Below are 24,789 nucleotides of genomic sequence, written 5' to 3'. Positions count from 1 at the left end.
AATTAATTATTAAATAAACCACGTGAAGTTTAAACAAAAAACATTGTTACATTTGATTTATTTTAATGGCCATGAAAACAAACGCATTCAACATTGGGAAAATGTCTCCTAAATAATTATTTTAAATCTAGTTAAACGGTAGCACATTTAAAATACAATTTCAAGTGCAACTCCTGTGGTAACACACATAAGCAAAACACAAAGTACCACAACAAGAATATTCCACATAGCAGCAAGAATAAATAGCACTAGAAATATTGTGCAATCCCTTGTGTAATGTGTAATATGTATTATTACGATTCAATCTATAAATAGTCCTGTGTATAGTGTATTGCACTTGGGTAAAACTGTTCGTAAGTCTGGAGGTAAGAGTCTGAATTATACGTGCTGCTCGACACACACACATCTGACTCTGTATATGTCAGTCAGTGAGGGTAGTTGTGTCCTTATAATGATCTCTGCTGATTTGCTGACTCTCTCCAGAGCTTTTTATCAGCCATAGTGCAGCTTTAAACCACATAAAGATGTCATGGGTGATTATACTCTCTACAACAGCAGTTGCTGGGACAGGCTACAGTTTTTACACATGGAATGTACACAGCCACGACAACAACAACAGTGAAACCCACTGTGGGCAGGTATGAAATCATTTAAAGAGAATTTATTAATGACACTTTTTTTAAATAATTGTGTTAATTGTAGTTTGTTAACAAGAATTTTGTCAGATCCTCACTTTAAGACATTTGAAAATAAATGTATTGTTTCTTGTCTGGGTATAACACACACACACACACACACACACACACACACACACACACACACACACACACACACACACACACACACACACACACACACACACACACACACACACACACACACACACACACACACACACACACACACGCACACACACACACACACACACACACACAACAGTATTTGTAGGTGGGATCACAAACTACAAGATTTCCAGCCAATAAAAAATAAAATAAAATATAAATAAAAAAAATAAAATAAAAGCTGAAGCATTCCTTCATTTCACCATTCAGCATTAATAGATCTTGTGGCCTGAAGAAACTACTCTCACCTTTGGACAAGGTAAGGCAGTTGCATTTAGGATCATTTAATCAAATTTGCTATCAATGGTAGTCAAATTAATTCTGCTTTAAACATCATTAAATATCACCTTTTTTATTTTAAGTGACTATATGTTATATGTTACAATGTAAAAAATTTACTAATTGTAATTCTAAAATGTATTTATTTACTTTTAAATTTTCAAATTGATTTTTCAAAAAATATATACCAAACTGGAGGAAAATGTCAACCTTTAAGTATTTAAGTATTATATCTGATTTTGTAAATGCTCATATTTTAGGAGTCAAAGGTATTATTTAAATCAATGTATCAAGTGAATACATTTTAGTGTGTTGTTTCCAGAAGTTATTTCCTAGTTTTCATCTGTGTTTAAATAAAATAGTGTTTTAAATTATCCTTGTGCTTGTGTGTTTAACATGTTACAATTATAAAATAATACTAATTATACTAATTATTAAATGTGGATCTCTTTTTTTTTTTAGTGTAACAGGGACAATGAGCAGGTATGTCTTTTCCCACCTGCACATATTATAATATTTGTTAAAGTAAAAAGTGTGAAAGTTTTTTTTTTTTCTTTTTAAACACAAGACAATGAAAATTATTCTATGGTTTATACAATTAAAATGTGTTTTAAAAGTGTTCTTTCATATTTTTTCCCTTCCCATATCTGCAGTGTTGAGGATTTGCAGTCTATGGCTCTTGGAGTTTCTGAGCTTCTGAATCAGGGAATTGAATTTCTCTGTAAAATCTGCATCTGCCTCAGAAATGTGCACGTCTATCCCACCACTGGCTTGAGCTCCAACTTCAAACAAATCAGGGAACATATTAAGGAAGCTCCGCAGCGCCTGAATATAGCAGAGACAAAGATTAAAGAAATGCTGAGATATTTGGATGAAAACATGGAGCGTCTTATTTTAATGAAACAAAATCTTGAGCAGCAGAAACAAGAAATGTTCAAGGCCATAAATACATTACAGATAGCGAGACAGTCTGCTGAAGAAATGCTAAATTATTCTGAAGAAGCTTTGGAACAGGCTGAAATTTTTTTACAAACTGCTTATTATGTCCTAAAATCTGCACAAGGAAGGAGGAAAGAAGCTGAAGATCTAACAAAAGTTGGGGGGGGGGGGGCACTGTTTGCAATACCAATCTTGGGCTGGATTGCTGGTAAGAAATTCATTTCAGCATCCTTCTGCTATGCATTTACAAAACTGTGACTGATGTATTAGAGAAACCTTTGGCTAGATAAGATTTCTTGTTTCCATCTAGGTTCAGTAATGCTGAGTCAGGGAGTGCCAGAATCAAACCGGGCCTCAGATGACATCAGAGCAGCTGAACGGGAGCAACAAAAGTTTGGCTCTGAGGTGAAGGAGAAATTTATACAAGTGATTGCATACCAGGAAAAGATCTGTGATATAGAAGATGAAATCGAGCACACCAACGAGGCAGTTGTTAGGATTAAGAAGGTGATTGAGGTGGTTCAAATGCATCAAGAGAACACAGCAAATATTCAGGAAAAGGTCAGGAGAGCTGTGAGCCTTGTGAATGTTCTTGTTGGAAGAGTCGATGTACTGGAGAAGCAAACTCGACATTTCGCCAACTGGCGGTCTGTGGTGAACATCATGGAAGAAGTGACAAAGGCCGTAATTGATGTTGCGGTACCCATTAAGCAAACTACTATCTTCGAGCTCAGATTATAAAAAGAAAAAAATAATTTATCATCCTACTTGTCTTAACCAATTGATGTGTTTGTTACTATATACCTTCTGTAATCTCGAGCCAATCAGACCATCGCACACTGAGATATGGGTATCCATGTGTTCACGCTGTCTGGCGGCCATTTTGAAAGCTGTCTTAAAACTTTCACCAGAAGAGGAGCTCCTTAATTGTGCATTTTAGATGTTTAAGCCTTTTTTTTGGATAAGTATAACTTCTTACTGCAAGATTAAGAGATTCATGTTTAGACTTTTGCATATTATACATCCTGGAATCTGGATGTTGGAAGCTTACTAGCTGTATAAGATTGTGTGCTACACTAATATTTTACTTCACAGGCATTACTGGCTTGTATTTTTAAATCCATTATATTATACATTTACAGTTTTTGATGTTCTGTGGTTTTACACTGCTGTATTTTTTAATAAGGCTTCATATCATTGTAAGGTGAGCTTAAAGGGAACTACTATGAAAATCACAGCTTCAGTGTGACATCAATAAGGAAGAGTATAATTTCATAGATATTTTCAATAATAACTGTTCATATTAAAATATGTATGAACTTAATACATGACCTAGATTATTTATTTAGCAAAATTGTCCTTTTAAATTTAATTTAATAATATTAATTAATTTAAAAACAGTTGCTGTTCCAATAAAGCTCAGTGTGCTCCCTTTAAGCTCATTCACATTGAACGTCTATGTAAATACTTCATAAACAGACTTTAAATATTAACTCATGGTTGTCACTTTAAGTTCATCTTTATAAAATTATTAATAACGTCTCGGTTACGTATGTAACCCTCGTTCCCTGAAGGAGGGAACGGAGACGCCACGTCGGAGTACCGACGAATAGGAATCTCGCTCGCGAGAGCCAATCTACTTCGAGTGTAACTAAACGAGCCAATGCACATTGGCATGCAATGATTGCACCAGGTGCTCATGCCACGCCGTGCGGGTATAAATGAGACACAGGTGATTGCATCAAATCAGCCTTTTGCTGAGGAGCCGGGTAGGTAGACAGGCACCCCAGCAGGGTACAGAGGACATGGCGACGGGACGTGGCGTCTCCGTTCCCTCCTTCAGGGAACGAGGGTTACATACGTAACCGAGACGTTCCCATTCAGTCGGTCACTCTCGACGCCACGTCGGAGTACTGACGAATAGGAATCCCTACCAAAGCCCCATGGCTTCTGCCCCCATCCAGTGCCCTGTGTGAGCCACCTGAGCTCTCTTACCTGATGAGACTGGGCTCACACCGGGAAGTCCATCACTGCTGTTCCGCATGACCCGCTCAGTGATTATTGGATAACACTGGGAAAGCGTGCCCTAGAGAAGGGAACGCTGCGGAGCCCACATCGTACCCCGAAGGAGTTATGTGGAGTACACTGCTGAGCCGTAGCCCGCAAGGAGAAGGGGGCTCAGTCCCACTGCAGGGAAGGCTCTCCCAAGGGAAAGACACAGGCTTCCCGAAGGAGCGACCGTGGAAGAAAATATGGGATCCCCGCAGGGTCACTCATATGGCCCAAGCCCAATACCGGTTCTCAAGGATTCAGCGGCAAGGGGCCTGATGCCAGACGTTCCGCCACGTCCGGCACCGAGGGCGGTGGAGGACTCACAGAGTTTGCTTCTGGAGAATATAAGCGTCGTAGCGCAGCAAGCCGACAAGAGCCGGGGCCTCTCAGTGCTTCTACCCGTTTGAGGTGAGAACACAGGAGGAGACCGGCTCTACACGTAGGCTATAGAATCTAGCGAACGTGTTGGGTGTCGCCCAGCCCGCAGCTCTACAGATGTCTGACAGCGAGGCGCCACGTGCCAGCGCCCAGGAGGATGCAACACTTCTAGTAGAGTGTGCTCGCACCCTGAGCGGACAGGGCACACCTTGTGCTTGGTAAGCCAAGGTGATGGCATCCACTATCCAGTGGGCCATCCTCTGCTTGGAGACAGCCTTTCCCTTCCGCTGGCCTCCGTGACAGACAAAGAGCTGATCTGAGGTTCTGAAGCTTTGAGTTCTATCCACGTAAACCCGCAGAGCGCGGACGGGACAGAGCAAAGCTAGGGCTGGGTCTGCCTCCTCCGGGTCCCACCTGGTCCCTGAAGGGAGTGGTAGGAACCTTGGGCACATAGCCAGGCCGGGTTCTCAACACCACGTGGGTATCACCCGGCCTGAACTCTAGGCACGATTCGTCGACCGAAAATGCCTGCAGGTCCCCTACCCTCTTGATGGAGGCCAATGCAGCCAACAGCAAAGTCTTCATTGACAGAATCTTTAGCTCTGCTGACTGCAAAGGCTCAAATGGGGCATTCTGAAACCTTGAGGGTGGAGGGCGACAGCCTACGCTCCAACCCCTGTAGCAGGAAGGAAAGCACAGACGCGATCGAACATCTTCGGGGGTCTTCTCGGCGAGAAGCACACCACTCGACGAACAGGTTCCACTTCAAGGCGTAAGCCTGTCTTGTAGACGGCGCTCGTGCCGAAGTGATGGTGTTAACTACCTCTTGGGGTAAGTCACCTAGAACCTCCGCGTCCCGTCCAGGGGCCAGACATGAAGCTTCCACAGGTCTGGACGCGGGTGCCAAAGGGTGCCCCGTCTCTGAGTCAGAAGGTCCTTCCTCAGAGGAATCGGCCAAGGAGGGGCTGTCGAGAGGAGCATAAGTTCTGGAAACCAGGTCCGGTTGGGCCAGTACGGCACCACCAGCAGGACCTGCTCCTCGTCCTCCCTGACCTTGCACAGAGTCTGTGCAAGTAGGCTCACTGGGGGAAACGCATATTTGTGCAGCCCCTGGGGCCAGCTGTGCGCCAGGGCATCCGTGCCGAGTGTACCCTCGGTCAGCGAATAGAACCACTGGCAGTGGGACGTTTCTGGGGAGGCAAACAGGTCGACCTGTGCCACCCCGAACTGTCTCCAAATCAGCTGAACCACCTGGGGGTGGAGTCGCCACTCGCCTGGGAGCGCAGCTCGTGAAAGCTCGTTGGCCACACGGTTGTGCACACCAGGGACATGAATGGCCCGAAGCGACCTCAGACACTTCTGACTCCAGAGGAGGAGATGGTGGGCGAGTTGCGACATGCGACGGGAGCGCAGACCACCTTGTCGGTTGATATACGCAACGGTCGCAGTGTTGTCCGTGCGGACCAGTACATCTTTGCCCCGTAACCGCGCTTTGAGGCGGCTCAGAGCAAGATGCACTGCTAGCAACTCGAGGCAATTGATATGCCAATGCAGGTGCGGGCCCGTCCAAACCCCTGACACTGCATGCCCGTTGTACGTGGCTCCCCAGCCCATGGCAGAGGCATCCGTGAAAACCACAGCGTGCCTGGACACCTGTTCCAGGGGCACTCCGGCCCGAAGGAATGAGGGGTCTGACCATGGACTGAAGGACTGGTGGCAGGCCGGTGTGATGCTCTCCCGGTGAGTGCCGCGTTGCCACGCCCATCTCTGGACTCGGCCGTGTAGCCAATGCTGAAGCGGCCTCATATGAAGCAGGCCGAGCGGTGTTACTGCCGCAGCGGCCGCCATATGCCCCAGGAGCCTCTGATACTGTTTCAGTGGAACCGCCATCCTGCCTTGCAACGTGTTCAGGCAGCTCAGCATCGACTGGACACGCTCCTCCGTGAGGCGCGCTGTCTGTTCGACCGAATCCAACTCCATACCGAGAAAAGAGATCCTCTGCACGTGGGCGAGTTTGCTCTTTTCCCAGTTGATCCGAAGACCCAACTGGCTGAGGTGTCTGAGCACCAGGTCCCTGTGTTCGCACAACTGATCCTTGGACTGTGCTAGAATGAGCCAGTCGTCGAGATAGTTGAGGATGCGAACGCCCTGTTCTCTCATGGGCACAAGGGCCCCCTCCGTGACTTTCGTGAAGACACGGGGGGACAGGGACAGCCCGAAGGGCAGGCCTCTGTACTGATATGCTCGACCCTCGAACGCAAAGCGCAGAAACGGCCTGTGTTGAGGAAGAATCGAGACATGAAAGTACGCGTCCTTCAGGTCGATCGCTGCAAACCAATCTTGGGGACGGATGCATTCGAAAATGCGTTTCTGCGTGAGCATCTTGAACGTTAGCTTGTGCGATTCAGGACTCGCAGGTCCAAGATTGGCCGTAACCCACCGGTTTTCTTGGGTACAATGAAGTACGGGCTGTAGAAGCCGGTCTTCATATCGGCTGGAGGGACTGGCTCTATCGCGTCCTTCGCCAGTAGGACAGCGATTTCCGCACGCAGGACATGGGCATCTGCAGCATTCACCGAGGTGAAGCGGACGCCCTTGAACCTGGGGGGGGGGGCGCCGGGCGAACTGAATCGCATAGCCGAGCCTGATGGTCCGAATGAGCCAGCGAGACGGACTGGGGAGCTCTAGCCAGGCTCGCAGAGACCGTGCAAGCGGGACCATAGGGACCACCGGCGTACCCACGGTGGGGCAGCGAGGTGGAATGCAGGTACCGGGCTGGGGCGGCTGTCTCGTGGAGGCGGCCCGCAGCGAGGTGAGAGTGTGCTGTGCAACACTTACCTGATTCCACAGGTGGGCAGGAGGAACGTGAGGAGGTCGTCCACTGCTGCCCGCTGGCGAAGGGGGAGGATGAGTGTGGTCCGGCGTTTGACCGGCCACAACTCTCCGAGCCCCCTGAGGACCCAGAGATGGAGGAAACTGCTCTTTTATTGAAAATTTGGGTACCAGGTTGGGTACCAGGCGGAACAGAAACAAAACGGAACACAAGATTCTCCTCCCGGCCCTCCTCCGGGGGATGGAGCGGTGCGGTCACCGTCTCCAGAAGAGCAGTCCTCCCCATCTCCGGGTCGCCCGTCTCAGGGCCGCTTGCCCTTGCCCCTGCCTTTGCCACCTCTCTTGGCAGGAGCCTGGACGGGCTGGGCGGCCTGCTTGCGCCCGGCTCCACGACGTCGCTTGGGTGGGGGCTGCTGCTGCGACGTGGGAGCGGAGGCAGACGCAGGCGGCCGCCCTCGGCGACGAGCAGACTGAGGTGCTGCCGGCGGCGGGGTGGAGACAGCAGCTGACCGGCGTGGCAGGATGTGACTGATGGCCTCAGTCTGCTTCTGTGCGGCCGAGAACTGCTGGGCGAAGTTCTGGACCGCGTCGCCGAAGAGGCCGGTCTGGGAGACGGGGGAGTTAAGGAACCTGATCTTGTCGGTCTCCCTCATGTCTGCCAGACACAGCCAGAGATGGCGTTCCTGGACCACCATAGTGGACATCGCACGACCCACGGCCCGCGCCGTAACCTTCGTCGCAACAAGCGCGAGGTCCGTTGCGGTTCTCAGTTCTTGGAGAACTGCGGGATTGTGACCACCCTCGTGCAGGTTCTTCAGTGCCTGGGCCTGATGAACCTGCAACAACGCCATAGCATGTAAGGCGGAGCCTGCCTCTCCACAAGCCTGGTAGGCCTTTCCGATCAGATCGGACGAGTACCTACAGGCTCGGGAGGGGAGACACGGGTTCCCCCTGGATGTGGAGTTAGGGCACAGTTGCATAGCAACGGCCCGTTCCACGGGAGGAACCTGCGTGTAACCCTTTGCAGGTCCGCCATCGAGGGTGGTGAGGGAGGAGGATCCACTGGGCCGGTTTCGGGCAGTAAAAGGTGCCGTCCACGACCTAGTGAGCTCCTCGTGCACCTCCGGGAAGAAAGGAACCGGGGTGGGGCGCTGAGAACCAGCACGGGCCACCCCGAGAAACCAATCATCCAACCTTGAAGGTTCGGGACACGGTGGAGGGTTCCACACGAGCCCGATCTTCTCGGCGGCCCGGGAAAACATGGCCATCATCTCCGGATCCGTATCGGGCACAGCGGATCTTCCCGAAGGAGCCCCCTGCGCCGACACGTCATCTCCAGAGAAGTCTGACCCTCCCTCCGATGCAGCGATGGACATCTGATCATCAGGGGGAGCCCCGAAGGATACGGATGGTGCACATCTCGAGGACGGCCCACCACGTTCCAACGGCAGCTCTACTGGCTGCGGAGTGCGTGAGGGATGAGGGTTCCCCGGGGGTTGGTTCCCTGGGGGAAGAGCGCTCACCGTAACCCTCAAATCACCCGTGCTACTGCCTGAAGTAACCCTCTGTGGAGGGTTAGATCGAGGCAGAGGCACGGGGACTCCACCCCTTGCGAGATGGAGTCTAGACCGCAACTCCGAGATGGTCATGTTCCCGCAGTGAGAACATGAGTCATCCACCAGCGCTGCCTCAGCGTGCTGAACGCCCAAACACGAGATACAGCGCTGGTGACCATCCCTTGGTGACAGGTAACCACCGCATCCAGAAACACACAGATAGATTGTCATCTTGAAAAAGACGCAAGCTCTATCTGTGTTTGCTCTTTCAGAAGGACGCTCTCCTTGGTGCTGAAGCATGCAGGGGGCGGGGTCGCGGCGACACAGTCAGGGGGTGGGTGCAGCCTGACGTGCGCGCTCTCTCACACGAAGGCGCTCTCTTACCAGCCGTAAGAACGGCTTTTCAGCGCTCTCCACCTAGCGCACCGAACCAGCTGTGAGAACAGCCTTTGTGATTGCTCTAAACAAACAACACAGAGAGATGATCCGAAAACCACGCGACCGCTGCTGTGCCGTCACACCAACACCGACTGAAGAGATCGCTTCCGAAAGGCGGCTTCCGTCTTCAGTCAGGACTGCGAAGTAGTGAGTGATATCTGGCGTTACCATCTACCACCCGGCTCCGAAGCAAAAGGTTGATTTGATGCAATCACCTGTGTCTCATTTATACCCGCACGGCGTGGCATGAGCACCTGGTGCAATCATTGCATGCCAATGTGCATTGGCTCGTTTAGTTACACTTGAAGTAGATTGGCTCTCGCGAGCGAGATTCCTATTCATCGGTACTCCGACGTGGCGTCGAGAGTGACCGACTGAATGGGAACTTATTTTCACAGCAGCCTTAAGATGTCAAAATCTAGACAGAACAATAGTTTAAGCCCAAAGATGAAAGAGGCACGTCATCTGTACAAGTAAAGGTGCTTTTAGAAACCTGTCATATCTGCGAATAAGAGAATATAAATAAGTTGAAAGCCATTAAATAAGAGGCTTCATAATGAGACTAGTTGCTGTGTTCATCCCCATGGATGAAATGTTTTATTGGTTTGTTTTGCTATTTGATTTTTGAATGCGTGTTACTTGGACTAGCAGACTAGTCCAGATGTTGAAATGTGTTTGAATGTGAATTCACTGCAAAACTTGATTTTAGTGAGATTGACTCCCCTTGTGAAAAAAGTGCACTTTAGTGCCATTAAGTTGCCATTAAGAGTGCTTTATTTGGAACAACTTAAGTGGGACTTTTACAACATTGTATTTACTTTCATAATTGCTTTAAAATTGAATTAAAGTGCTCTGCTCAATGTACTGACAAGCAATTAATGGGACCTAAATATACTTTAATGTCAGCTAAAAAATACACTTAAGTGTGAATTAAATGTAATGTTTTTGAACCACTTAAGTGAGACTTACTTTGAAATATGGTAAAAGTGTACTTCTGAATGTACTGACAAGCAATTAATGTGAACTAAAATATACTTTAACTTAATTTACATCTACACTATTATATCATTAAATACATGTGTAAGTGAATTTTTTTCTAATAATGAAGCTGCAATTTAGTATAATAAACAAATGCAAATTCAAAACCTCTACATTTATTGACAAAACTATCTGTTAAAACAAATACACAAAAATGTTTTTGTTGATGCACAAGAAATAATTTACACAAACACAAACTTACAAAGTCTGGAGGACAATGAGGCTAATATGCACATCTCCCTCTTACAACGGTACCTAAATCTTGTCACGGGACAGGAAATAACAGGCGGCAGGCAAAGATGAGGGATCCAATTGCAGGGGAGAATTTAATTAAATAAACAATCAAAAAACAGGAACAAAATAACACTGAACAAACACAAAGAAAACACGAGAACAGCGAATACCTGCATAACAGCAACATTAAACAGTTGAACAACGACCGACAGAGAACCAGAGAAAACATGGGCTTTATATACACACAGGGGAGATTAGCTAAATGAGATAACAAGGGGTGTGGTGAATGGGAACACCTGGGAAAACTAATCGACATGGAAAAACTACAAAGAACTACAAAACTCCACAGGAACAGGACACAGAAAAGAACACAGAACCTAGTCACAAATAACTTCAACATAAAAGTCCCAAAAGTGCAAAACACAGAACAGATGTGACATTACCCCCCCTCAAAGGAGCGGCTTCCAGACGCTCCAGAACCAGTCACGGAGGGAGGTGAAGTGGTGGCGGAACAGGGGGAGGGATGGAGGGTCAGGAGTGGGCACTGGAAGCTGGGTGGGACCTGGGGCAGATCGGGTGGCCTGGGTGGAAAAGGCTGGTCAGGAGGTTTGGGTGACACAGGCTGGTCAGGTGGCTTAGGGGGCATAGGCTGGTCAGGTGGCCAGTATACCACAGATGGGTCAGGTGGCCTGGGAGGAACAGACTGGTCATGGGGTTTGACTGACACAGGTTGGTCACGGAGCTGTGCAGACAACAGGCAACTGGGCTTGAACACAGACTGGTAGCGAACTTGGGCTGACTGCAGATTACTGGGCTGGGACAAAAACTGGTACGGAGCCCTCTCTGGACTCTCTGCACGGGCCGGAGCCCTCTCTGGACTCTCTGCACGGGCCGGAGCCCTCTCTGGACTCTCTGCACGGGCCGGAGCCCTCTCTGGACTCTCTGCACGGGCCGGAGCCCTCTCTGGACTCTCTGCACGGGCCGGAGCCCTCTCTGGACTCTCTGCACGGGCCGGAGCCCTCTCTGGACTCTCTGCACGGGCCGGAGCCCTCTCTGGACTCTCTGCACGGGCCGGAGCCCTCTCTGGACTCTCTGCACGGGCCGGAGCCCTCTCTGGACTCTCTGCACGGGCCGGAGCCCTCTCTGGACTCTCTGCACGGGCCGGAGCCCTCTCTGGACTCTCTGCACGGGCCGGAGCCCTCTCTGGACTCTCTGCACGGGCCGGAGCCCTCTCTGGACTCTGTGCACGGGCCGGAGCCCTCTCTGGGCTCGGTGCAGGCGGCGGAGACCTCTCTGGGCTCGGTGCAGGCGGCGGAGACCTCTCTGGGCTCGGTGCACGGGCCGGAGCCCTCTCTGGACTCTGTGCACGGGCCGGAGCCCTCTCTGGGCTCGGTGCAGGCGGCGGAGACCTCTCTGGGCTCGGTGCAGGCGGCGGAGACTTCTCTGGGCTCGGTGCAAGCGGCGGAGACCTCTCTGGGCTCGGTGCAGGCGGCGGAGACCTCTCTGGGCTCGGTGCAGGCGGCGGAGACCTCTCTGGGCTCGGTGCAGGCGGCGGAGACCTCTCTGGGCTCGGTGCACGGGCCGGAGCCCTCTCTGGACTCTCTGCACGGGCCGGAGCCCTCTCTGGACTCTCTGCACGGGCCGGAGCCCTCTCTGGACTCTCTGCACGGGCCGGAGACCTCTCTGGACTCTCTGCACGGGCCGGAGACCTCTCTGGACTCTCTGCACGGGCCGGAGACCTCTCTGGACTCTCTGCACGGGCCGGAGCCCTCTCTGGACTCTCTGCACGGGCCGGAGCCCTCTCTGGGCTCGGTGCAGGCGGCGGAGACCTCTCTGGGCTCGGTGCAGGCGGCGGAGACCTCTCTGGGCTCGGTGCAGGCGGCGGAGACCTCTCTGGGCTCGGTGCAGGCGGCGGAGACCTCTCTGGGCTCGGTGCAGGCGGCGGAGACCTCTCTGGGCTCGGTGCACGGGCCGGAGCCCTCTCTGGACTCTGTGCACGGGCCGGAGCCCTCTCTGGGCTCGGTGCAGGCGGCGGAGACCTCTCTGGGCTCGGTGCAGGCGGCGGAGACCTCTCTGGGCTCGGTGCAGGCGGCGGAGACCTCTCTGGGCTCGGTGCAAGCGGCGGAGACCTCTCTGGGCTCGGTGCAGGCGGCGGAGACCTCTCTGGGCTCGGTGCAGGCGGCGGAGACCTCTCTGGGCTCGGTGCAAGCGGCGGAGACCTCTCTGGGCTCGGTGCAGGCGGCGGAGACCTCTCTGGGCTCGGTGCACGGGTAGATGGCCCAGGTGTGATGGCCATCCCGGCTGAAATCCTCACCGCAAGGATGTCAGCGGCTCGCACAGAGCAAAGTGCCGTGTCTTCCAGCCTCGAAGCCAGTCTCCCGTATCTCTGGGTTGCCCTAAAGTCCTCCTCCACTGAGATCATGGCCACCGGTATCTCCGACCTGGTGACCCCCGCCACCAATGCTGAGCCGCTCAGCTGAAGTGCACAGGCCGCGTAGCACTCCAGTGTCCAGTCAGGATCCCATAGTGGCATGCGTGAACGGAGTGGCTCTGACAGTCCCCCACGAAAGAAGATCATCAGGCATGCTTCACTCATTTTAGTCAGGCGTGCCAGCCTGATAAATTCCAGCACATAGTCCTCAGTGCTTTGCTCTCCTTGACAGAGATGCGTTATTCTCCCCGCTGGATCCATACTTGGGTCGGTCGTTCTCTCACGGGACAGGAAATAACAGGCGGCAGGCAAAGATGAGGGATCCAATTGCAGGGGAGAATTTAATTAAATAAACAATCAAAAAACAGGAACAAAATAACACTGAACAAACACAAAGAAAACACGAGAACAGCGAATACCTGCATAACAGCAACATTAAACAGTTGAACAACGACCGACAGAGAACCAGAGAAAACATGGGCTTTATATACACACAGGGGAGATTAGCTAAATGAGATAACAAGGGGTGTGGTGAATGGGAACACCTGGGAAAACTAATCGACATGGAAAAACTACAAAGAACTACAAAACTCCACAGGAACAGGACACAGAAAAGAACACAGAACCTAGTCACAAATAACTTCAACATAAAAGTCCCAAAAGTGCAAAACACAGAACAGATGTGACAAATCTACCCATCACAGAAAACATTCTGCATTTTTACATTCTCAAAAAAAACATCCTTCTATTTGATTTATATGATTGTTTCCTCGTGGGGACCTTCAAAATGCCCCCACAAAGTCAAAATGTACTGGTATTACTATACATGTGAGGTCATTTGGTCCCCATAATGTAGGGATTACCAGTACACACACAAACTCAGAAGCAAACACACAGTACCTCACACACACAACACATAAATTAATACAAATAAAATGTAAAGAAATGTATCATTCCATGTTAGGGCTGTCACAATATTAGATTTTTCACACCACGATTTTTGTGGGCAAAAAAATTAACGATACCGATATATTGCGATATCTATAGAAACCTTGGGGGGAAAAAGTTATCAGATTCATTTTTACTTTGTTTATTTAGTTTTTCTTTGCGACTAACATTGTGATATGCTTCAAGTGTTTTATTATAGGCAAGACAAGTCAAGTGTTGATTCGAGAGGCTAAATTGATCAAACATGCGGTTAACTTACTGTCGGGCGCTGGCCACTTGGTCGTTACTTAAAAAAACAAAAACTGCTCCAAACTTTTTTTCTAAATTAACTTAATAAAGAAACGAAACGAAATATAAACAGACATTAAAAACAATGTTGAACTATTTTTATGGCTGCAACAGTGTGTAATAGGTAAGGAGGGAAAAAAAACACGGCTCCAGTCGGACTCGGGACACTGGATTATTTACGTGTCATGTTATCGTAAAAGTCCTATTCATTTAAAATATTGCGGTTATCACCAATACCGGTATATTGTCACACCCTAAATGAACACAATGTTGATATTTTGTGCTTTGAATATCACATTTATCGCCAATAATGGTATATTGCGACACCCCTATTCCATGTACAACACTAAGATTCAAAACTTTGGTAACGCTTTACAATAACGTTTAATTAGTTAACTACTTAATTTAACATGAACTAAGAATGAATAATACTTTAAACATTTATTAATCTTAGTTAATGTTCACTTAAACATTTACTAATTAGGGGTGTAGCGGCACATGTATTTGTACCGAACCGTTTCGGTACATTCGCCTACTTATACTACGACCTAAAAGTATGTACTCTTTTTGTGAAGAACAAGTACATGCTTTTGAGTGTGTAGCAGAAGAGTGGGCAAGCTTTGGGACATACTTCTTCGTCATCTATAACGGTTGCTTAGTTACGTGCATCCCGTCACCGTTTAAACTACCCTGTCAATCATCGTCACAGTTCAAATCCTCCACATTCAATTTAATTTCCTACTGTCTCGGAGAGAAATGTAGTCGCACATTGATCTGCCATTCATGGGTCTTTAATGCAGAGACTCCTCTCATGTGTTTGTTTTATCCGTGTTTGTAGTTCTAATCGAATCCTTGGCCATCTCGCAATGGGTTGTGGGCAATATCAGCCGTTAAGAGTGCGCATCGATCTGCACTTTGAATTCTGACCAGAAATAGTAGACCATCCGGGAATCTTTGGAATACTCTTTTCAACATACTACGATTTGGGAAATACTAATTATTTTTTCGAATACTATTTAGTACGGATAGTATGCGAGTTAGGACGCAGCACAACTCAAGGAATAAAAACATCAATCAATTATACAAAATCCACAATTCAGAGATCAAGTAATTTAAAAATATTTACCTGCTAGTAAAAAAACTACACACAGCAATCGTGCAGGAAATCTGTCTACAGATTCCCCAAGTTTTGTGTCATCTTTCCTTAAATACCCAGATAATTCAATAGGTTCACCAAATGGTGGTGTTTGTGATTATAATTCGATTTTGGTCTCTTATCTGGGGGGTCACAAATGGGCAATCAGAATTTCTGATTGAATGGTTCTAAACATCTGTAAAGGAGGGCACTTATTTACATACAGGAGGCATCCTGAATGAAGGATCTCCTTTTAAAGTCCTCATGAAATCAAAATCGATCTTATTTACTTTGTTAGCCCACATTACAGTTCTTAGGGTGAACAACTAATCAGTGCAAGTTAATTCACATAAAATAAAAAATGTTTACCGTGGTAATCTTTAATCAAAATCTGAAAAGTAACTTCCGGTCTGGAATGGCGTTCCCTTTCCGATGATGACTATGCGACGGCTTGGGTTTGAATATCCTTAACCACTCCCCTCCAACCGTTAGTCTTCTATGAGCGAGAGATGGAGAGGAGGAGCGCTGAAGTAAAACCCTACCCTTTCTTCAATATTCCGTTTCGCTTGGAAATACGTCATAGCACTGAAATAAAATCAGTTGCAACTTCCGGTTCACTGGGACTTTAAGTGGCATACAATATTTTCTCAACTTATAGACCCTTATGGTATTATGGCTGAGAGAAGGGGACCATTTTACCAGACGCACTGACACACTGAGTTTCATATGATATTAGACATGCATAGTTACTGATCGGGCACATTTAACATATTCAAAATCTATGCAGAGTTTTCAGTACGGGAAAGAATAAGCAATACAGAGGGTGATGGGCAGAGGGTGAGGTGTATGTGTCTCGGTGTGGTGTGTCTCGGATGGGGTTGTTATTTATGCAGGAGAGTGATCAAATGTTAATCCTTAGGAAAGTCCTTTGTTTCTCAGGAAATCATCGTTTCTTGGTCCAGACATCCTGGCATCCGCCTGTGTGTGCACGCTCACGTTTACTGTATGAGAAGCTACATGTGTGCTGCAAGCAAGACTATGTAACGGTGTATGTGTGTGTTTCAGGGTATTTTCTCTTGTCCAAAACATTTTAGTTGAGGTGGCGCTGGAGCTTATATTTCTTTGTGATGTAGTGGCAAATGTCAAATAAAAATGTCAAGCTCTCTGGAAATAAAACTGACCCTGAAAAGTCCTTGATTAGAATATGCTGTTTACTTCCCATTGCTTATCAAGAATAACGTGCGTGTGTGACGTAAGTTAACTGATATGACTCTAAACTTTTTTATCTACCTTTCAGCAGCTTCAAATTTGTCTCCTGAGAGAGCAGTTCAACTAAAAGATGGACCAAGTTGAACAGTATATGAAAAAAACCTGCTCATTTTAGGCCTCTTTGGATTCATGAGAATGGCTCCAAACCAAGCGGCAACCTCTCGTGGTCTCTCTTGAAGCCAACATGGAAGTGACCTGCAATTCATCGACTGGCCGTAGAGACAGGCTCCAAAAGGGAGTCAAATCTCTATCTCCCCCATGTTAAATTGCCCAACTTTAGGCCTAGTCTAGTCCACACATAGTTTTTCCCTCCTCCGTTTAAAAAAAATTGCATCCACATGAAAATGCAAAGCTCTGTCAAGAGCATGCCAAACCAACAGGTGGCAATATAACCCTAACTGTAAAGGCATGTTGGCCAATCAGAAGCCTGGAAGAAAGATTCTGACGTGGCAAGCCAAATCTCAGTTTCACTGTCCACACAAAAACAATGCAACCCGATGAAGCGCATGGAAGACGGAGAGCGTCCTGATTGGCTTGTTTCGGTAAGTCAACCAATCAATTGTCAGTGTGGGCGGGCTTTTATCTCTTCTCCCGAACCGAATTAATCAGTTCAGTGTATATAGAAACTGGAGCGCCATTGCAGAGGGAGAGTGCCCCAAAAAACTAAAGTATAAACATAATGACAATCTTATTGCACGCTGTACAATTTGTTACTGACATGTTATGGTTGAGTTAAACAAGTTTCATTTCATGTGCATATTTTTTCAGGTCGGCTAGTTGCCAAGGCTAAATGAAAACAACAAACTCCTTAGACCTGTTTAAAGTTGCAATGAAATATAAATAAAAGCAGTTTACATAAATAGTATAAGCAGCTTATGTAAATAGTAAAAGTTATCTACATAATTTTACATATTTTTTTACAAATACTTGCATAGGCCTATAGAAATTATATATTAATGAATTATTATATTATACTATACAAGTAAAGTCGTGTTCTGTGGTGAAATTCGGGATACCTTTCCTTTTTTTTTTGGAGAGATACCTCCCTGAAATGACTTTTTTCAGGTTGGGATGTCTGTATCCAAGAGTGACCCGCTACCAAAATAGCAACGGACAACTTTTGCCTTCAAAAATGCTCTTCAGAAACCTACGAGTTATGTCACGGCCACTACGTCCATTTACAGTCTATATTCCAAACCAGTATCTGAAATTTTAGTTCCCTCGTCCTAAATTTTAGGACCCCCCCAGGCATGGTAAATGTAATATCTTCTTCATTCTCTTCCTCTCCCACTCTTTTGAAGGAGGTTATTTTTACTTTTGATTTAATCATACTAAATTAACATTAAAGGAACACGCCAACTTTTGGGGCATTTAGCTTATTCACCATATCCCCCAGAGTTAGATAAATCCATACATACCATTCTCATCTCCGTGCGTTCCATAACTCTGTCTGACGTACCCACCGTTAGCCTAGCTTAGCACACAGACTGGAGGTTAATGGCTCCAGCTAGCCTACTGCTCAATAAGTGACAAAATAATGGCAACAATTTCATATTTACATGTTGGGATGAGTGTAGTTACATCGTGTACTAAGATTTTCTAGACTGATATGGCTAGGGACTATACTTTCATTCCTGCGTAATAATCAAGGAACTTTGTGCCGTACCATGAGTGCAGCGGCGCAATGATATTACACAGAGTGTGTGTGTGTGTGTTTTTCTGCTAATTGTCAGTCAGTCAACTAGTTAGTGACCATGAAACGTACATGTAGCCACGCTTGGTCTACGTTCAGGTTAAAAATAGTAAATGTCTTTTTAAAAAAGATACCATGAACTGTGAGTAAAATCAATAAGATAATGAGCCTCATTCATGAAATGAAGCAGAACGAATTTGTGTGTAAATCGTTCGTAAAGCCGATCTGATGTAAATTTTCGGATTCACGAAAATGTTCTTATTTTGAAAATGTTAGTTGGTAGCCTACGAAAGAAATGTACACCTGCTCCCTATCATGTGTAAATGGTGCATATGTTCTGTGTTGTCAAAATGATGACATCGCATTTTGATGCACTATGTACCATAATAATATTTCAATATATTTATATATTAATAATATTTTTTACAGTTCAACGTTGGGTAATAGGCAGCGCTCGTCACTGTCACTTTTTACATGGCTGTTCAATCACAGAGGAGGAGGGGCGGGACAAATACTACACTGACCAATCTTCCCACTTGTACAACGATTGAACAACAATGGAGAAGTAATATTGCTGGTTACTGCATTTTTATATTCAGTAATATTCTTCAAAATGAGATACAAGTAACACATTACTGCCATGGATATTCTGTATCGTAAACCAAAGTATCTCAGCTGGAAAAACGCTGCCCTTGCAAATCGCATTCAAGCGCCACCAGCTGGCTGTTTTCAGAAGAGCACCAGGTGTTTTTTATCTGGCTAAAAATGCTTGGGTGGACACACAATAATTTGATATTTATTGCTAGGCATATGGTCAATTGGTCTCTTTATTGGGCTCTATGAACTCATCTACAAGTGTCAGTTTTCTACATAATATTTGACATAAAGTGTCATTTATGAGAGGAGTAGCCTACTGTTGTTGAAGAATTCTCTTCTTATAAAAATTTCTTCACAAAGGATTAGTGATTTCAGAAGAAGAGGCTTTATTCACACCAAACACAGCAATGAAGCCGGAGGGCCGCCAGCCACCGGCCCTCCTGCTACTTGAATTTTCTGTCATATATATACCATAGTTGTCTTCCTATTTTGGTAACCACTGTTGTCTTCCTAACATGGTAACAACCCCCTGGCTCACATATTACCACATTCTAAGTTCTAATTCTGTTCCTGTCAGGGCATTCTCAAAGTCAGCATACATTTAAACACAGTCAGCACACATTTGAACACACTTGAGATGTCAGCACACATTTGAACATAATAGTGTCTTTTCATTAGCCTTAAACTGCTAATTTTTAACTAATAAAATCTTCTACATTCCCCCCTCTGGGGCTTACCTAAGCCCCACCTTTACTAACCTTTTCCCAGATGTGTAGGTTTCAGAATCCAGTTTTTTCAGTTATGCTACCTAATGACTTAAAATAAGTCACTCAGTTTCACTACCAATGACTAGATTATGCAACCACACTCCGGAGGAATATTAGAACCAAACATCTCCTTCCAGATTTTGCTTTTGTTCTCTTTTTCAGGAATGGAGTAAAAGATTCTAATTTCCCTAATTCCTATGTCTTATCATCAGTACATTGTTATAAGTGTGAGTGTGCAATTTGTTCAGCCTTGCCTGTGGTTGTCACAGTTATGTAGAATAATCAAACATCAAATCATACATTATACTATCAAAAGTTATTTTTATATTGTAGTCATCTTCTTCAACCCAGATACTTTGCGCATCGTAGAAGGTCACCCTTTGGGGAGGGGTTAGGCTAGCACATACACCCAGGGTCTGGCTCATCATTCATCTTCTTCGTCCTCATTGGAGGTACTTGAATCAACTTCCAATGCTTGCAAAATCCAGTTTGATTTATCAAGCCAGTCCTTATTATCCCTTAGGTTTTCATTGTCCTGAACACCCTCAGATACACCTGGTCACCTGGGTCAATTGGACAAGATGTTTCTGTCTCCTCACTGGGCTGCTTTCTTTTTTCCTGTAAATATATAGCTTTACATATTGCAGTTAGTTTCCTCATATAAGATCTTAATTCCATTTGCAATTGTTCTATAGGCGGTCCTTTGTATCAATCAATTTTAATCAATCTACCTCTGCAATATGGTACAGGCATGGGTCGACCCGTAAGCATTCCATGCGGTGTTAAATGTATGATTCTGTTAGTTTGCATGCGACAAGTCATTAGTGCAAGTGAGGCCCTTAAATGCAACCAAGTCTTTGTTTTATCCTAAGTTGCTGCAATACTTGTTTTACAGTTTTTGAATAAATGCCAACCTGTTATCTGAACTTATTTCTGATGGTATTCCAAATCTAGGAATTTACCTCTTTTGTTAGAAATTTGATTACTGTTCCTGAACCCTCATCCGAAGATGGTACTGCTTCTATCGATCAATTATCACAAGCATATATCGTTTACCTTGTACTCGCTTTATCATGTCCACATAATCCATCACCAGATGCCTAAAATTGTCTACCATCGCATATAAATATGGAGACCAATATCCTCGTTGTTTAATTTTTCTTATAACTTCCCCCATAGCGCAGTGATCAAATCCCTGCGCATTTGAAATGAGAATGTTCAAAAGCATTGTTGGTGCAACAATCTGTCCTTCATGTGAACGCCAAATATCGTTTTCATCTTTTTTTGCCCCCCTCTGATGCCACATAGAATGTTCATAAGGGCCTGCTTGCTGCTGTATTCGAACAATATCTTCCAGTTGTGGTTGTGGTTCTATCAAAACTATTGGAGTAAGTATTGCCACTAAACATCCTTAAATAGCTCACTCTCAACAGTCTCTATTGATTGGGATTTTGCTATCATTTATGTTTGTCCTTTTTGATTTATAACTATCTCTTGAGTAATCCCCATTAATTTTGTTTCACACAAGACTTTTATGAAATTTTTGTCAACAGAGTAAAAATTTAATGGATTTATTGTTGAATTCCACTGGCATTGTTCAGCATTGTTCAGTTTTCATCATTGGCTGTAAATCTTTTGGCTTCCTAATTCTTTCCTGTATAAAGATATGTGGAACAGACTATGGTACATTGAACCAACTTTTTTATAAATTCATTTTCAGTTATTTTCATTACTGCTCACTGTTTACCTATTATGATGTCTTTTGAGGTAATCTCAATTTTTTTTTTTTCTGTATGTTTCTTTTTGCCATTTCTTTTCTATTTTTTCATCTCTCTCTTCATCATATATCATAGTACAGTGAAATCCTGACTTTAGTAACTGAGCTTCTGGCTCAGAAATCATCATTTGAGTTTCTATTTCTTGTAAGTCTATATACATTCCTTTTGGAGAACACCAAATTTGAAGTTCTAATTTACATAATGCATCTCTTCCTAACAAGTTTACAGGAGTTTGATTTGATACAAGAACTGGTAAGGTCACACTTTTATTTTTAGTCTGTAATCAAACTGGAGTTGTCAGAGGAATTAACTGTCTTTGCAAATTTTGAGCGGGTCGTTGCCAACCACCCCACCTTTCACCCCTGAGTGACTGTTGCCATGGATTGTTTGGGCAATTGGTTTTGTTATATCCAGGCTGTTCACAACCCTCTCTGTCCTTGGTGGGGGAAGCTGCACAAGTCAGTGGGTTATTTACAGAGGTATTCACAGAAGCATTCACAGGAGCACTGCCATTTGGTCTGACTCTTCTCTTCAATGGGTCTCCTTCTGGATTTCCAGTCTCTTGCTTTGCACACATATGATTGGACTTTCTGTGTCCCCCAGCTGTCTACTTTGGTTGGATACTCCTTTTGCAATTCCTGTCATATTACCGGACGATATGCATCAAAAACAGTCTCATCCATATAGCAAGAGTTCACAGTTCTGTCTCGTTCAGAGGCTTGAAGAATTTCTTCCTTTTTTTGATCCACTTAGAATTTTCGCCAGAAGTGTTTTAATGTCCCCCACAGATCACAATTTGCCCATTGTCTTATCCATTTCCCAGCTCTCTCCTGGATGTCAGGAAGGCAGTTGACAAGCCCCTCAAAATCTTTTGTCACCCATAATCAAAATAGGGAGTTGTTTTACTTCCCTGTTTCTCTTACTTGTGACCACCTTTCTTCATCAAATGTTACCTACTCTTCATTTTCTATATTTAAACTCTCTAATACTTTTTTTTCTATCACTCGCCTGTATTTCTGTGCATTTTAATAATTCTTCTATTTCTTTGATGCTTTTATTTAATTCTTCTATTTGTGTTTCTGTTTCACCTTTTTATTTATTTTTTATTTTATTATTCTTTTCTTCTTCTTTCTGCCTGTTTAACCTCATTCTTAGTTTTTAGTTGCTCTAATACATAACCTAACGGTACATTTTTCTCTAATGTTTTACTTTTCTCTTTTTGTCTCACATCTTGTCTTGTTTGTTTTTCGTTTTCTAACTCCATCTGTCCTTCCATTTGCATTTAGGATTGGGAACTGCCCTTCTGGAGTTACATTTGACAGGGTATTAGAAAACATGTTGTTTTTTTTTGTTTTTTTTCTCTTTCTTTGTCTACCTCTTAAAATGTTCCTTGCCTGTTTTATATATATATTTTTTAATAATTCTTCTCCTTCTTTTCTAAACAATGCCAGCACTGCTTTTTCCTTTTCTCTTTTAATTTCTCTTCTAATTTCTCTTTAAACTGTTCTTGATTTTGTAATTTTTTATCAAGGTTTCCATTTCTTTGCATAATGTTACATCAAATGTCCCTTCCTTTGGCCATTTGGTTATCATATCCTTTTTTTTCCATTTATTTGATATCTTATCTATTAATTCTTTACACAGTGGGTATTTTGAGCCTAACATTTCCACCGGAGTGGTCATAATTGTCCTTTAATCAATAACTATTTTAATAAACAATTTCTAGACCTGATTCACTTCTTTAACTTACTTTACTTTACTTTCTTTAACTTTAACTTGTTTTCAAATATAATTTTCAAATTAATCACTTATTTATTTATTTTATTTTATTTAACTTTGCCTTTTTATTTTTATCATATATAATATCTGTTAATCACCAGCTACTTTTTAATTTTCCAATTTTTAATTTTACTATTTAACTTTACTTTACATTAATAAATTATTCACCACTTGTCATATCTCTTCTTTACTTTGTTCTAATTCTGCAACACCACTTTTCCTAACTGAATGTCTCTCACATTCACAATATTCACAGCACTCATACAAGTCCCTTTATTGTTGAATGGGGACAATCATTTTTTTCATCCTTGTCCCAGGGCTCATATATTTGTCCTTGAGCTCATACAGACATTCTTTTATCTCTTTCTCAAATGAAATGTGCACCTCCAACACTGAATGATGGAAGACACCCTCACAAGAGGAAAAGCTTATTTTTAACCACTGACACTTCAGAGCCCAAACATACACACACACACACACACACACACACTATTCTTAGCCACAGGCAGTCCAGCAAACACACTCTATTCTATACTTTTAAGAAAATAATTATTGTTTTACTCTTAATTTTTTCCTTATTTATTTAACTTAATCAAATCGATACACTTCCTCAACACGATTTGTATTTCTTATTTTTTAATTTAATCAAATCAATGCACTAATTCTTATTGTCAAGTCTATTGATACACTTCCTCAACTCAATAACTTACAATTAAAACTGTTTTTGTCCAATTTATCAATACACTTCCTCAACATGATAAACCACAATTAAAACCTTATCAATACACTTCCCCAACATGATAAAGCACAATTAAAACCTTTTTATCAAGTTTTATCAATACACTTCCTCAACATGATAAAACACAATTAAAACCTTATCAATACACTTCCCCAACATGATAAAGCTCAATTAAAACCTTTTTTTCAAATTTATCGATACACTTCCTCAACACGATAAAACACAATTAAAACCTTATCGATACACTTCCTCAACACGATAAAGCACAATTAAAACCTTTTTATCAAGTTTTATCAATACACTTCCTCAACATGATAAAACACAATTAAAACCTTATCAATACACTTCCCCAACATGATAAAGCTCAATTAAAACCTTTTTATCAAAACTATCTGGCTTGACAAGAATACACATAACCTAATTTACGCTTCTACATATTTCCTTATCCCCAAGGCCTTTTTGTTAGAAATTATACAGCATGCATTTATTCTGAAATCAAAAATCCTTTTCAGTTCTTTAAATTTGGAGAAGCTGTCTCACCACAACAGGTACATTTCTGGCGAATAACACAAACTTTAAGCAAAAACTGCTTACCGTGGCCACTTGTTTGTGCTGATTCGTCCCGGAACACCCTGCCGCGGTTCTTTATCAGCTCCTGAGCCAGTCCCATCTGGGGTGCCAAATATGTTGAAGAATTCTCTTCTTATAAAAATTTCTTCACAAAGGATTAGTGATTTCAGAAGAGGCTTTATTCACACCAAACACAGCAATGAAGCC

The 24,789-nt window shown here is 44.4% G+C and overlaps 2 protein-coding genes across 2 annotated transcripts in view; one reads left to right on the top strand and one right to left on the bottom strand.

The window, feature by feature from the left end:
* The window catches only part of LOC307127066 (uncharacterized protein), a 290,663-nt gene that overhangs the window by 13,051 nt on the left and 252,823 nt on the right, over positions 1-24,789 (bottom strand). The window lies entirely within an intron of this gene.
* Positions 531-3,551, top strand: LOC307127078 (uncharacterized protein). Its single transcript, XM_079818066.1, has 5 exons — positions 531-638; positions 1,053-1,101; positions 1,584-1,604; positions 1,775-2,268; positions 2,371-3,551. Exons 3-5 carry the CDS (start codon positions 1,597-1,599, stop codon positions 2,799-2,801), a joined length of 933 nt encoding a protein of 310 aa, XP_079674192.1. The 5' UTR covers positions 531-638; positions 1,053-1,101; positions 1,584-1,596; the 3' UTR covers positions 2,802-3,551.

The sequence above is a fragment of the Gobio gobio genome (assembly GCF_949357685.1).
Source record: "Gobio gobio genome assembly, chromosome: 5".
NCBI lineage: Eukaryota > Metazoa > Chordata > Actinopteri > Cypriniformes > Gobionidae > Gobio > Gobio gobio.
The sequence above is the reverse complement of the archived record's forward strand: the minus strand, read 5'-3'. Positions and strand labels throughout refer to the sequence as shown.

Excerpts from the sequence above, each read along its gene's own strand:
- LOC307127078 (XM_079818066.1), top strand. Across the intron at positions 2,269-2,370 it reads AATCTTGGGCTGGATTGCTG|GTTCAGTAATGCTGAGTCAG; the intron begins GTAAGAAATTCA and ends GTTTCCATCTAG.